Consider the following 15,051-nt stretch of genomic DNA (forward strand, 5'->3'; position numbering starts at 1 on the left):
AAACGAGGCAGCGAGGGCTGCAATGCGTGCGGCGGCCGAGGCACGGAGCTCGTCCATCTGGGTGCGTGCCGCGGCGAGGAGCTCGCGGAGGCCCTCGCGCTGGGCGGTGATGTCGGCGACGGCGGCCTCGGAGGCGGTGAGCTCAGAGCAGAGCTCGCGGATGGTGACCGTGTTGGCCTCGAGACGGCGGAGGAGGACGTAGGCAAGCGGGTCAAGCGTGGTGTTCTCGAGGTGGAGGACGTCGACCCAGGGCTTGAGATCGTCGGCGGCGGAGGCTGCGACGAGAGTCTCGAGGTGGGTCGCCTTCTCTGAGTACTCGGCGAGGAGAGTGGTGAGCTTGTTCGTCTTGCGGCGGAGGCGGTCGATAGCGAGCTTGTCCTGCAGCGAACCGCCCGACTCGGTCTCGAGGACAAGGGCCTCGTACTTGGCCTTCCACATTTCGGGCTCGTCCTCGAGCTTGTGCATCTTGGCGCGGAGGGCGTCGATTTCGGCACGGAGCTCCTCGCAGCTCCGGCACGAGCCGTCAGGCCGAAGATTGTGGGTGAGCTTCTTGAGGTGGGCAACTTGCGTGTGAAGGGCCTTGTTCGACTTGGCCGACTTTTCAGCGGCGTCGAGGAGGGCGTCGACGGCGTGGCGCGGCTGGACGGTGCCGATGAGGGCAGCGATGCGAGCGAGCTGATCGGGTGAGAGGTGGGTGTGCGAGGCTGAGGCTTTGCCCTTGCTGCTGCTGGTCTCGCTTGAGGACAGCGTTCCGTGGCTGGGGCGCTTGGAGGGGCGCGAGCGGCGGGCAGAGTCGCGGGCACGCTTCCAGTTGTCGGACGCCGTTTTCTTGCGGTGGGCGGTGGAAACGGCGCGATGGCCGGCCGGCGACGAGCCGCCATGAGACGAGGAGGCTGCGGCGCTCTTGCGCTTGCGAGATGCTGCGAGGGCGGCGTTGCGGCGGCGGGCGAGCTCCGCGGCCCACTCGGCCTTTTCGTCCTGTTGGGTGAGTGTGAGCGAGCGCTTGCGTGACTCGCGGATGCGGGCCTTTTTGAGCTTAAGCGACTCTTCCTCACGAAGACGCTTTGCGCGCTCCTCCTCGGCAGCCTTGGCCTCCTCTTTCAGTTTGCGCTGATGGTCCTTGATGCGCTTGGCCTTGCGAGCGAGGCGGGCGGTACGCTCGTCGGCAAGGCGCTTCTCCTTCGCCTGAATGTCGCGGAGCATGTCCGACAGCGGCTTGGAGGTGTCGGCCATAGAGAGCATGAGGCGGCGCGAGGTGAGGGCGGCCATGCGCTCCTGGACCTCCTTCTCGGAGAGGGCACCGCCAAAGGCGGCACGCAGAATGGCGTTGTCCTCTTGCAACACATCAAGGTTGCTCATGCGTGCCCGGGCCGCAAGCGACGAGGCCTGGTCGACAAGAACAGTCTCAATGTCTGTGCCCATCTCGATGTGGACGTCGATCATGAGCTCGTTCTCGGCCTCGAGCTGGGCCTCGAGCGAGTCCTTCTTCCCCACAGTGGTCACTTCAGACTTGCTCGGGCTCGGAGAGAAATTGCCTCCGCCACCAGTCTCGTTAGCGCTGGATAAGGCACGGAGGCCCGACGGGCCGCGAGCCTTGCGCCGCATGGGCACGGCGCCGCCCTTGACAGCGAGGGCGCCCATGGACGAGACTGATCGCAGCATGTCGTCGCCATCGCGGTCCATATCTGACGTCGCTACCAGCGAGCCAACCGAGCCCGACGAGGCGACGTCGACCTTTGAGAGCCAGGTCTTCTTCTTCTCCTTCTTGAGCTTGGTAGAGGCAAACAGCTTGGCCCGCTCCCGCTGCCTGGCGGCCTCCTCGGCCTCCTCTGCCGCCATCCGAGCCTTTTCCGCCTCCCAGAACGGATCCTTCCGCTCTTCACCTCCGCCATTACCGCTTCCACCAGCCATCGCCCCTGTCCCGCCAGCCATCGCCCCTATACCGCCTGCTGCGCCTTGTCCACCACCACCACCACCGCCGCCGCCGCCGCCGCCGGCTGAGCCTCCGCCAGCCGGCGTGCCGACAAGCCCGAGCGACGGGGTGCCTGCAGCCATACGCATGGAGGCCATATGTATGTATGTTTGTATGTGTGTGTGTGTGTGTGTGTGTGTGTGTGTCCCTTCCCCGTGGGGTGGTGGTTGTCGGGGTGGGCGTGAGGTGGGGGGACCGTTGGCAGGCGAAGGAGAGGCTTGGGACAGAGGAGGGAGGGGGGGCTGATCAGAAGATGGGGATGGGCATGTGACGGTGTAAGGGAGGTGATGATTGGGTGATTGGGTGATCGGTGTATGTCTATGTGTGTGCATGTGTATGTGTATGTGTATGTATATGTATGTGTATGTGTATGTGTATGTGTGTGTGAATGTGTGTATGTGTGTGGTCTGATCCCCCCTCCCCCCCTCCCCCCCCATCCTCCCCTTCCACCTTCTCATCTCCATCTCCCGCCTTCCCCCCGATCCCCCCCCTCCCCCTCCGATCCCCATCCACCCATCCCCCCCCCCACTCCCGATCCCCTCCCCCCCCCCTGGTAACCCACCCCTGATCCCCGTCCCCTGGTACCCCACCCCACCCCACTCCAGCTGATCCCCCTCCCCTTCCTCCCCCACCCCCCCCGTCCCCGCGACCGCCCACACCTCACTCCCGCGCAACACCATGGTCGAACTGAGCAAAGGGGCCGCAGGGAAGATTGTTTGCCATGCCAGACAGCATGTTACCCGTGCTGTCGTTGGCCTCCTCCTGGGCCAGCCCGGCTCGGACGCCGTCACTGACGTTGTCCCCCTCGCCCACACCCTCCTGGCTCTGACGGCGGTGGAGGAGGCGGCGCTGAACATGGTACGCATGGCGGCAGAGGGGAGGGGAGAAGGGAGGGGGGGGGATGGTGACTGACGGTGGGCATGATGATGCTGATGCTGATGATGACGATGACGATGACGATGACGATGACGATGACGATGACGATGACGATGACGACGATGCTCCTCGTGCTCGCCCTGCTCCTCGTGCTCGCCCTGCTCCTCATGCTGCTCGCATTCTTCCTCAACTTCCTCTTACTGATGCTAATGCCGATCACCCCTCGGCTGATGGCCATGGCAATGCTCACCCTGCACTTGCCTCTGACAACAGATCGAGGCCCACGCTGCAAGCCAGGACCTCGCCATTGTTGGCGTCTACTACGGCAACGCCCGCCAGGACGACTGCTCCGTCCCGCCGGCGGTCCTCGCGCTGTCGTCGGCTGTCGGCGGGTGCATCGTGGCGGTCGACGGGCCGGCGTTCGGACCCTTTGCCGCCGCCGTCGCCGACCACATTCCGCTCCGCGCTGTTGAGGCTCCGGTCGGCAGCGCCGGCTCAGGTGCCGCCGACGGCGCCCACGCCTCGCTTCCGGCCTCAGGCCTCCCGCTTGCCGACACTACCCCGCTCGCCCTCACCATCGACGGCGTCGACGTCCCTTCACCCTCGGCCACCAACGCCGCTGCCGCTGCCGCTGCCGCCGCGTCCGAGTCTGCACCGGCCGCCCTCGCGCCCACCGTCGCCCTTCTCCGTGCCGGCCTCGCCGGCCTCACCGACGGCACCGTCTCCATCGCCGACTACGACGACCACATGGACTCGCTCGTCCATGACTGGCGCAACCCTTCGTTTGATGCCTTTGTCCTCACCCACAAGTAACCACACAATCCCAGCCAGCCTCCCCCTCCTCCTTCCACCACCATCATGCGAGCATATCAACTCGGCCACAACTGCACCTCCCCGTCGATAGCCCTGTGCGCGCCCCTGCAGCAACAAGAGGACGACACTCTTCCGATCGTGTTGAGCCTCAGTACGACACTGATGGGGGGCCGTATGAGTGAAGAAACGACGAGGTTCATCAGACAAGTTAAAGGAAGATAATATCCAGAACGGGTCACGATGCCCCAAAACAGACCGTCAGAGATCGGTAGCTTGCATCCTCCCCCCCCTCCCCGCCTCCCCGCCCTCCCCGCCTCCCCGCCTCCCCGCCTCCCCGCCCTCCCCGCCTCCCCGCCTCCCCGCCTCCCCACCCGCTGCCAACCAACCGTCGTTCGCCCAAACCATTTCCCCCGCCACTTCCTCTCGCCAACCGCCACACCCCACCCACCGCCACCACCGCCACCACCGCCACTCCCCACTACCCCCCACGCCCACCCCCTAACCCCTCCCACCACACCTACCACTATGCCACTGACCTTTGCCCCCTCTGCCCGGTCTTCGTCCTCGTCCAGCCACCACCGCCGAGCACGACTGAGCCCAGCCCGCCCGGCGCCGGCCACGCCCACTCCGCTGCGCAAGACAACGTCCGGCGGGAGACGACGGGGTGGCGGCGGGAGGAGTCTCGCACTCGACGGACCGACACATGCTCCGCCATCGTCATCGGCTTCGGCTACTCGTGGTCCGGGAACAGGACTGGCTGCCGGTGACGGAGTCCGTGCCATGCCTGCCAGGGCCGAGGCAAACCACGGCGACGCCTTTCCCATCGCTGTTGCGCCCGATGAGGTTGTCTTTCCCGACGTGGCGCCAGACACGCTGTATATCTTCAATCTCCGACTTCAGAACGTCGGCCCGGACACCGTCCGAGTCTGCCTCGCGCCACCTGCATCGGCAAAGTTCTCCTTTGCCGACGGCGCCGTCACCTCGTTCTCTCTCGCTCCGGGTCTCTCGCACTACCTTGATCTGCAGTTCCGAGCCGAGGAGACAACCGCCGACGTTCACGACGCGGTGCGGGTCTCGCTTGCCTGCGGCGACGCCCTCATCCCAGTCCGTGCCCTCATTCCACGCCCGGTGCTGGGCCTCTCGGCGCTGGCGGTCGACTTTGGCACCCTCCCGCCGGCGGTGCCGGCGACAAGAACCGTGACGCTCACCAACAGCGGCGCCATGGACGGCCAGTTCCGACTCGCGTTGCCCGAGCCAGGCACGCCCGACGCCGAAGCCGCGCAGCCGTTCTCCATCACGCCGTCGCGCGGCGTCGTCTCGGCCGGCGGCTCGCTCGCGCTCCGAGTTGCTTTCAAGGGTCCTTCGGTTGGCGTCTTCCGCGCCGTCCTTCCTCTCCACTGCATCGACCCGGGTTCGCGCCTTCCGGTCGTCTCCTCGCTCGAGGTCACCGCATCGGTCGTCAAGCAGGCGCTCACGCTCTACACCGCCAACGGCGCTGCTGTCCTCGACGTTGTCGACTTTGGCGCCATGTACTACGGCCAGTCTCGCGTCGTCTCGGGCCTGCTCACTAACAACGGCCCGCTCCCGGTCTCGTTTGCAGTCATCTTTGGCAAGGATCGCGGCGGCGCGACGTCGGTCATGACTACCGCGTCGGACCTCGTCAAGCACGGTGGCGCTCGCGCAGGCCTCACCGAGTCTGCGCAGGACGCCGAGAAGTTCATCATGACTCTCGAGCCATCGCGCGGCACCCTCGCGCCGGGCCAATCGCTCACCATGACATGCACCTTTGCGCCGCCGGCCACCGGCGCCACTGCCGCCGCCGGCGCCTCGCTCGCCGCAGACGCTCCCTCACCCTCGCTCTACTTCAAAGTTCCGTACTTTATCGAAATGGTCGAGACTGGCGCCAAGACCAAGGTAACGCTCAAGGGCGAGGCCCATGTTCCGTCGCTCGCTTTCTCGGCCACCATCTTTCAGTTTGGCCCGTGCCCCATCAACTCACACCTCGACATGGAGTTTACCGTCAAGAACACCAACGAGGAGCTGCCGGCAACCGTCGCTTTTGGCAAGCTTGCCCACTTTGCCGTCTCGGCCCGCAAGCTCACCCTCCTCCCGCTCCAGACCAAGTCGCTCCTCCTCCGCTTTGCGCCCAAGCAGTATGGCGAGTTCTCCGGCTTGCTCACGATCCGTGCTTGCGCGGGCACCTACTCCCGCACGCTCAGCGTCTCAGGCCTTTGCACCACTGCGGCACGGCTCCCGCCAGCGCTTGCCGCGCTCCCGCCGTCCGCCCCACATCTGGTCCATCCCGACGACTACGCCCGCGCGCTCAACCGCCAGCCTTCGGCCTCGTCGCGGCGCACCAAGCCCGCGCCGCCGCCGTCGGCGCTTGTCGACAAGCGCTTCTCTTACGACGAGGCTACCGCGGCGCGCATCGCAGCCGCAAAGTCCACCTACAACGGGTACCTCAAGGAGTCGGCCGCCGCCCGCGTCGCCGCCACCAAAGCTCGTGACCGCAGGCGCTCGGTTGACTTTCTCAACGGCGTCGACCTTGGCATGGTGCCCGGCTCGGGCCTCGAGGAGCCGCAACTGGCGCTCCCGCCAGCCCGCGAGAAGCTGTACCTCGAGCACGTGCCTGGCGACTCGGACGCTGTCTCATACCTCAAGAACCTCAAGCTGCACTCGGGCGATGAGTTCATTGCCACCAAGTTCCCTGCCGAAGCTGCCCACCCGGCGCAGAAGAAGGAGTGCACCTCGGTACTCTCCACCGCCGAGCTCCGCGACATTGTCCGCGGCCCGGCGTTTATCGATTTTGGCACCGTCTCGGTCTTCTCGGCCAACGCCAAGAGCTTCAACGTGACCAACAACCTCGACCAGGCCGTCTCGGTTGCAGTCTTTGCCACCGAGCATGAGGAGTTGTCGGCGTCGACCGCCAAGCCGCAGGTCATCCCGCCAGGTGCCACCGCGGGCTTTGACATCCGCTACACCTCGCTCGTCCCGCAAAAGTTCAACCGTATGATTCAGTACATGGTCAACGGCCACCATGCGTTCTCGTTCTCGGTCAAGGCCGAGTCTATTGCCACTCGCCTCGCGCTCTCGCATTCGTTCCTCGAGTTTCACTTTCCGCCCGACGTCATCGAGCCGCGCGTCACCGAGGTCATCACCATGACCAACCCGGGCAACGCCCCGGCCGAGTTCCGTTGGACGCCGGTCAACACCATCGAGTCGTCTTCACCTGTCTTTGACATTGTCCCTCTCACTGGCGCCGTCCCGCCGGCTTCGTCGCTCAACTGCCACATCACGTACACGCCCGATGCCTCGCCCGAGGACGTCACCATCTTCAAGCTTTCGGTCAAGGGCGGCTCAGAGCTCTCGCTCACCTGCCGCGGCGCCATCGGGGTTGGCAAGGCGAGCTTCTCGACCGACGCCGTCGACTTTGGCGTTGTCTCGGTCGGAATGGTCGACGAGGCCACCGTTTATCTGCTCAACGTCGGCCGGCACGACGTCTTCTACACTCTCGACTCGCTCGCCTCGGCTGGCGACTCGTTCGGCGACCTCATGATCACCTCGCCCACCTCGGGTCGCATCCCGGTCGGCAGTCGAGCAAAGGTCACCGTCTCGTTTGCACCGACCCAGCCGCAGGACTTGCGGACCCGGCTCTCGGCCGCCATCCGCGGCGCAGGTCGGGTCTCACTCGTCATCTCGGCCTCGGCCGAAGTGCCCTCGCTCTCCATCGAGGAGCCGGCCTTTGACTTTGGACAGGTCTACATCGGCGCCACTACCCGCCTCCCGGTCACACTCGCCAACACCGGCCGCATTCCGGCCTCGTGCTACCTCGACCTCTCCGAGGAGCCCGAGTTCACCGTCGACATCCCGGCCGAGTACGTCGACATGCTCGACGCCACCGGCGATGCCCCGATCATGATGGTGGCAGACATTGCCGGCCCTGCAGGCTCGGTCTTTGATCAGGAGACGCTCGCCAACACCATCGGCGCCCTCGCCTCCAACATATACAAGCTCACGCTCGAGCCCGGCACCAAGCTCTCATTTGAGCTCGTCTTTAGGCCCATCGACCCGTTCGAGCTCGCCTTTCAGCTCCCTTTGCGCATGATCTCCATCGAAGATGCTGGCGACCTGCGTCGGGTTGTCACCGCCACCGCTCTCCGTGCCCCACTCGACGTCTCAGAGACTAACTATGACTTTGGCGAGGTGGTTATCCTCAAGCCCGGTGCCCTTCCGTACACTCACACCCTCGTCCTTACCAACCAGGACTCGCGTGGCTTCCGCTGGTCGTTCGAGTTGAGTCACGACCTGCTCGCTGACGATACCTTTGTCCTCGAGCCGACCGAGGGCCACCTCAACCCGGGCCAGCGGGCCTCGGTGCGGGTATCCTTCACCCCACTCGCCTCGACCGCCTACCTCCTCACCCTGCCCATCACCATCGACGGCGGCGAGGCCGGCCTCCGCACCATGACCATCACCACCCGTGGCCGCGGCGTCTACCCAAACCTCACCTTTTTGCCCGCCACCCTTCACCTCCCGGTCGTCCCGCTCGGCTTTACCTCGCGGGCCTCGGTCACCATCTCGGGCCAGGGCTACGACGCGCTCGACTTGGTCTACGAGCTCCCGCTCGACTCGCGCTCGCTTCCATTGGCGGTTGAGTTTCCTGGCGCCACAGCTCTGACCCGCGACGCGTCGTCGACCACCATCGAGGTCACGTTTTCGGCGTCGTCGGCTATGGCCTTTGCCACCACCATCGACTTTATCGACTCGGATGGCGTCCGCTTCCCACTTCACGTCACTGGCATCACCGACAACTGCTTCCTCACACTCTTCCCGTTTGTGGCACCGGTCCGCAGTGACTTTGCCTTTGTCGAGGGCTCTGCCGCCTCCCCGCCGCGCCCACCCCTGTCGCGATCCGGCCGCTCGTCTACCGGCGACTCGGCGCCGCTCTCGCCCGGCCCAGCCTCGGTTCTTCCGCTCGACCTTCAGCAGCCGCTCGAGCTCGGTGGCTCCGAAGGCGCAGCCGGCAAGACCATCTACCTCCGGCTCGCCACGCTCACCGACCGACAGGTCTTTGAAAACCGCATGGCGCTCCTCCCGCAGTATCTCTCGCGCTCGGCCTCGATCCTAGAGTCGGGCCGGGTTGGTCTCTCTGGCGGCGGCGGGTCGGGCCTCGTCATGGCCGGCGGACCAGCATCTGGCGGCCCTGTCGTCTCGTTCCAGCTCGACGACCGCGGCTCGCCGGACGGCCGCGGCTCGTCGTTGGCCGATGTTGAGGGTGTCGACTCGCCGCTCGGCGCCCTGCTGCGACAGGCCGCTGACGTGATCTGCACCTGGCTCTCGGCGCGGATTCTTCCGCTGCCCATCAAGAACTTTCCCGACGACGCTGTCCGCGAAGACGGTCGACCCATTGCCGCCGCCTTTAAGGCGTTGACCGGGAAAAAGCTGCCCGGACGGGTTGGCAAGCGCTCGGCAGCCAACAAGGTTGACTATGCGCACAAGCTCTTCCGGCAGTATGCTAACCTGACAAGGATCATCCGCGCTGCTGGCGGTCTCCTTACCCAGGTCGAGCCAGAAGACTTTCTCACCCTCGCCGAGTGCGACCGGGTGCGGACGGCAGCGCTCAAGAAGGCGGATCCGGAGATCTCGCAGGAGACCATTTACGCCGAGCGCGACTTGCTGGAGCGGGCTTATCCGTTCCGCTCGCTTGCGGCGTGGACCTACACCACACTGCAGATGATCCGCTGCTACGTCCTCCCGCGCGTCACCCTTGACTCCTGGGTCGAGCGCATAGTCGCTCTCCAGTCGCCACCCACCGATCTTGCCTACATGGCAGACCTCACCGACGACGAGGCCCTCGAGTTTGGCCTTCCTGCTTCAAGCCGCAAGGCCACGAAGAGGGGAAGGAGCGCGGCTCCCACGGGTCGTCGCGACGGCCCGCCTGAGCCGAGCAAGCCCGGGCAGAAGGCTCGCAAAGCTGGGCGGGCGGGTAGGCGGGGACCTGGCCGCAGTGGCCGTCGCAGCGGCGTCACACCCGGCGGCGGAAGCAGCGGCGGAGGCAGCGGGGCACCGACCGGACCATCGTACAATGGTGTGCCGTACGCAACGGTCCTCGCATCGCGTAAGCTAACCGAAGCCTCGCTCGATGCATCGAACGTGTACTCGCGGTCAGAGATGCTCCTCCTCGAGTGGGCGTCAGTCTGTTACGAGTTGGTGTACCCGACATCTGCGCGACCGCTGCTCAACTTTGACATTGACTTTGCCGACGGCGTGGTGCTCGCCGCCATTCTGGTGGTGTACATTCCGCAGCTCTCGTCGTCGTGGCTCTCGTCGATTTATCAGGAGACCGGGACGAGCCACCACATCGAGTCGAACGCGGAAAAGGTGCTGAACGCGTTCCGCGAGGCCTCACTCGATTTCCCGCTCGACGAAGGCGACATTGTGGCGCCGGATCCGATCAACATCATGCTCCTCCTTGCGTACCTGTACGAGGTCCTACCGGCGTACCAGCCGCTGGCCAAGATCAAGTTTTCAGGCGCGTTGCACGAGGAGCTTTCCAAGGCAGTCGTGCTCCGCAATCCATCGTCGACGGCGGCGATCATCTACTCGATCTGGCTCACGGGCTCGTCCGACTTTTACGTCAAGCAGTCGTCGATCCGGCTTGAGCCGAGCGAGACTGCCTCGCTCCCGGTCTTTTTCGAGTCTAAGTTCTCCGCAGTTCGGCGCGGCAGGCTCACACTCATTGCCAAAAAGGCAGGCGCGGCACAGGGTTCGATTTTGGCCTTTGAACTCGAGTCGGACATCAACGACCTCAAGCCGGTCGAGGTCATGTACGTCACGTCGCGGTGCTACGAGAACGAGACGGTCAAGATCACGTTTGAGAACACATCGCCGTTCAACGCGCAGTTTGCGCTTAGTCTCAGCCAGTCGATGGTGACTCCGATCCTGCGGCCCGAGTCGGAGGCTGCGCGGGCGCCGAGCCGATCGCCGGTCCCAGCATCAGCGGTGCCTGCCGCAGACGTGGATGCATACCTAGCCGACATTGACGTCCTTCGGTCGTCCGCAGCCGGTTCGCAGGTAGGCGGCGGTGGCGGCGGCGGCGTTGCTAGTGCGCTCGAGCGCAACGACGTGTCGGGTGTACTCGGCTTTCCGGCGGATCCGTTCTGGTGCCGGCTGGCAGCCGAGCTGGCCGGCGTGGGCGTGCTCGAGCTCGCGCCTTCGGAGAAGGTGACGATTCCGATCGAGTTCCTCCCGTTCCTGGAGGGCGAGTACGTGTGCCGACTGCAGTTTGTAGACGAACGAGCCGGCGAGTTTGTGTACGAGGTGCGCGGGCGGGCAATGCTGCCGCAGCCGATTGATGTGCGGCGATGGAGCACGCAGGTCAAGACACCGCTCTCAAAGACTTTTGTGGTTCACGAGAAGAACCCGGGGCTTGAACGGGCCAAGGGCGTGGTACTGGAGCGACTGCGGCTGGTTGGATCTGACATGAACGTGCTGCGCGCTGTGACAATGGCGATGCGGGCACCGATGCCGCGCCGGCAATACGCGGTGACGTATGTGATGCCCAAGGTGAAGGGCGCAGAGCGTGCACTGGCGGGCCCGGACGTGGTTTGGGTTGACTCGAGCGGGAGTGGGGCGAGCGGGCGGAACTCGGACGGCGGCATGGGCCTTGGCGAGTCACTGACACTTGTGTACGCGCCTACGGAGCAGGGTATCATCCGCGCGCGGCTGCTGCTGCGGTCGATGTTTGACGTGCGGGTCTACGATTTCGAGGGCAGCGCGACAGCGCCCCCAGAGCGAGCAAGTCTGCAGCTTTCGACACCTGCGCGGACGACGCTTGTGCAGCCAATTCCGCTTGTGCGGAACGAGGGTGACAACCCGATCAACGTGCGGGCTGTGCTCTCCGGACCGCACTTTCGTGGACCGACGATGGTGGTTATTCCTGCGGGCGAGGCAGCCGAGTACGAGCTCACGTTCTCACCGCCGGTCGAGTGCGCGGTGTCGGGCAAGCTTGTGCTGACCAACACCGAGACCTCGCTGTCGTCGATCTACATGCTGGAGGGCGAGGGCACGTCGCCGCTGGCCGAAGATCATCTTGTGGTACAGGTCCAGGCCCGCAAGACGACGGGTGTCTCGTTCCCGCTGGCCAACACAATGTCGCGGAGCTCGATCAGTGTCACCGCTGAGACTGACCTCGCATTCGCGAGCGGACCGGCGAGTGTGTCGCTCGAGCCGGGCGCGAGAACGCAGTACGAGCTGGTCATTGCGCCGACGCGGTCGGGCAAGACGCTCGGACAGGTGACGTTCAGCTACCCGGACGGGTCGTATGTGTGGTACACCATCGAAGTGGAGGCTTCGCCGCCCGACTGTGAGGGCTTGCTGGAAGCGTCTGCAGAGTTGCGGAGCCGGACGACGCTCCGGGTCCAGCTGAAGAACGTGCTTGGACAAGATGCGACGTTCAGCGTGACGTACAAGGGCCACGGGCTCTCGGGTCCGAGCGAGTTCCGGGTGGGCGCTCAGAGCAAGGGAGAGTACCTGCTCCAGTTTGTGCCGCTGAAAGAGGGCAAGCATGCCGGAGAAGTGACGTTCACGCACGAGGAGCTCGGCGAGTACACGTACGTGTTGGAGCTGGAGGGTAAGCCAGTGAAGGCGGTGGCGCTCGAGCCGCTGTCGTGCGAGGTAGGCAAGGTGGCACGGACGTCGCTGACTCTGAGGTCGCCGCTACGTGTGCAGGTCATGCTCATGATATCCAACTCGAACCCACACAACTTCCGGCTCGAGCCGGAGATGGTGGTGCTGAGCCCTCTGACGCCAACGCAGGTGTACGTCGAGTACCATCCGTCTGCGATCGGGCAGGCGCAGACTGCGACGATCAAGCTCTCCCACCCGGAGACTGGCTCGTGGGTGTTTGAGGCAAGGGGGACCGGGTCGCCCCCAACCAAGATGGACGCTGTGACGGTGACTGAGCGAATCCGGTTCCACAACTCGTCGCAGCTCAACTTTGTCAATCCGTTTGAGCACGAGCTGCGCGTGAGCGTGGCGCTTGTGACGCCCGAAGATGTGGCAGCGGCAGAAGTAGCGGCGTCGGCGGCGGCGGCGCGGGCCGCTGCCGAAGCCGCGGAGCGGGAGGCGCTCAACTCTGCCGGGTCTGCGGTGCGAATGCTTGCCGGCCGAGGTGGGACGCGTGCGGCGCAGCGGCAGGCGTCACTGCGGAGCCGGGCTGGGACATCGCTGACGGTCCGGGCCGGGACATCGCTCTCGCGAGTCGGGTCGTCCATGTCGCTCCTGCGTGGGACCGGGAGCGCGCGCGGGTCGGACCATGGCGGCGCGAGCGAGTCTGAGCCGAGCGGCGACGAAGTGGCCGGAGCAAGCAAGCGGGTTTGGGCGTTGCCACAGCCGGGCAACTTTACGCTCCCCGGCTTTGGGGTCCTCCGGATCCCGTACACCTTTTCGCCGACGGAGATGCGGACGTACGAGGCCGAGCTTGTGGTGCGTGCCGAGCCCAAGACTCGAGGAGAGGCCGGCGGCAAGCCGATCGAGTGGGTGTACCCGCTGCGCGGGATTGCCGAGGCGCCTGTGGCGTCCGAGGTGTACGAGCTCCGTGCACGATCACGGGAGAAGGCAGATGAGATCTTTGACTTTTACGCGACCGGCCTGGGAGCGTTTGACGGGCTCGAGTCGTTCTGGCACGTGCTCAATGTGCCTGTGGAGCACGAGGCGGCGGTCCGGGCGTCGCTCACGGTCACGCCTGTGGTGAACACGCTGCGGCGGTCGACAGAGCCGCTGCGGTTCCGGTTCGAGTTTGAGCCGTCGCTACCGTTTGAGACTGACGTGCAGTTCCTTGTTCACAAGAAGAGCGGCGGGCTGTGGCGGTACACGCTGCACCTGACCGCGGACGAGCCGGACGTGGACGACGTGTTCTCAATGGATGCTATTCTGCACAAGACAACGGCGATTGCGTTCCGCCAGGCCAACTACACGGCGGCCGAGTCTGCGCCGTTTACAGCGTATTTTACGCCCGAGTCGTCGTTTGACTTTACGGTGGAGCCGTCGGAGGGTGAGCTGCCTCCAGCGTCAGGCGAGAACGCCGGTGGTGAGGGCGGACAGCGGTTTGTGGTCTACTGCCAGCCATCCTCCTACGGGAGGGTCCAGCGTGGGTGGCTAGTCATCAAGACCGCAGCGTATCAGTGGACGTACGAGATCAACGGGCAGCCGCCCGAGTACGTCCCTCCGTCCGACTCGACGCGGCGAGTCCCGCTCGACAACAAGATCTCGCCGCAAATGCGAAAGTCTCTGCTCGCGCGCAAGTCGCAGAAGAAGAACTTTATGCGTGCCAATGTGGCGCGGATCCGCGGACTCGCCTCGGCCAACGAGGCGCAGGCGCGCGAAGAGCGTGCGCGCGAGGCTCGCGAAGAGCGGCGGCGCGAGGCTGCGCGGGCGCGGACGGCCGAGGTTGCGTTCGGCGCGCCGGAGTCGCGGCGGGCTTGAGCGGCGGCGGCGTGCGCAGCGCAAGTAAAACATCAGAAAAGTACAGCTGAACCTTCGGTCGCTGACATCATTTACGGTGACGAGGAGGAGTGGACATGGCAACGGCCATCACATGATGGCGCACCACCAGTCGGCGTCCTCGCGGGCAGCGCGGAGGCTCTTGGCGCGCTTGGCGGCAGGGGCGCCCGCGTCGTCGTCGGTGGTAGCAGCGGTGGCGTCGGAGGAGGAGCGCTTGCGCTTGCGCGAGGCCGGTGCCGAGGCGGCAGCAACCGAGTCGGCGTCGTCGCCAGCCTCGACGACCTTGACCTTCTTCCACTCGTCCTGAGAGTGGTCAGTGCCGACGTAGTGGATGAGAGAGTACCACTCGCCCTTGTCCTCCTTGGTGGCGAGAATCTGGATCTCGCGCTCGTCAACGACCGAGGCGCGCGGCGAGACCGAGCGCGACTTTGTGGAGCGCTTGGCCTTGCGGCGCGACGACTTGGGCTTGGCCTCGTCGTCCGCGTCATCAGCAGCAGAATCGGCATCGGCAGCCGACTTCTTGGCCCCGCGGCGCGTGGTCGCCTTTGCACCCGGCGACTTTTTCTTTGATGCCGGCGTCTTCTTCTTGGACTTTGCGGCAGTGGCCTTTGTCGAGCTCTTTGTCGCGCTGGCGGCCTTTGAGCTCGTTGCCTTTTTCCCAGCCACCGTCTTCTTGCTCGCCGACGTCTTCTTGCCCGCACCTGCCTTTCCGGCCTTTGTCGACTTCTTCTTGCTCTTGCTCGTCTTTGTCTTCTTAGGTGAGGCAGGCGGCGGCGAGGCAGCAGGAGAGGCCGCCGTCGTTGACCGCGATGACCGTGTTGTCCGACTCGAAGTGCGGGTCGAGGGCATGACTGCAGCAGAGGTGAGTTGGGTGGGGGAGGGGGGAG

At 65.2% G+C, this 15,051-nt stretch overlaps 3 protein-coding genes across 3 annotated transcripts in view; 2 read left to right on the forward strand and 1 right to left on the reverse strand.

Annotated features, from left to right (window-relative positions):
* AMSG_09969 (uncharacterized protein) overlaps window positions 1-2,070 on the reverse strand; it is a gene marked incomplete at its 5' end in the record, with an annotated part of 4,521 nt that extends 2,451 nt beyond the window's left edge. The window contains one exon of the mRNA XM_013898545.1: window positions 45-2,070. Coding sequence (XP_013753999.1) covers window positions 45-2,070 — 2,026 coding nt within the window. The remainder of the gene's footprint in view (window positions 1-44) is intronic.
* Window positions 2,071-2,650: 580 nt separating this feature from the next.
* Window positions 2,651-3,675, forward strand: AMSG_09970 (uncharacterized protein; the record flags this gene model as incomplete). The annotated part of the gene is made up of 2 exons (XM_013898546.1): window positions 2,651-2,830; window positions 3,122-3,675. The coding sequence occupies 2 exons, from the start codon at window positions 2,651-2,653 to the stop codon at window positions 3,659-3,661; spliced, it is 720 nt and encodes a 239-aa protein (XP_013754000.1). The 3' UTR covers window positions 3,662-3,675.
* Window positions 3,676-4,186: 511 nt separating this feature from the next.
* Window positions 4,187-14,191, forward strand: AMSG_09971 (uncharacterized protein; the record flags this gene model as incomplete). Its single annotated transcript, XM_013898547.1, has 2 exons — window positions 4,187-4,305; window positions 4,342-14,191. 2 exons carry the CDS (start codon window positions 4,187-4,189, stop codon window positions 14,144-14,146), a joined length of 9,924 nt encoding a protein of 3,307 aa, XP_013754001.1. The 3' UTR covers window positions 14,147-14,191.
* Between the last annotated feature and the right edge of the window lie 860 nt (window positions 14,192-15,051).

The sequence above is a fragment of the Thecamonas trahens genome (genome assembly GCF_000142905.1).
Source record: "Thecamonas trahens ATCC 50062 unplaced genomic scaffold supercont1.54, whole genome shotgun sequence".
Lineage (NCBI taxonomy): Eukaryota > Apusomonadida > Apusomonadidae > Thecamonas > Thecamonas trahens.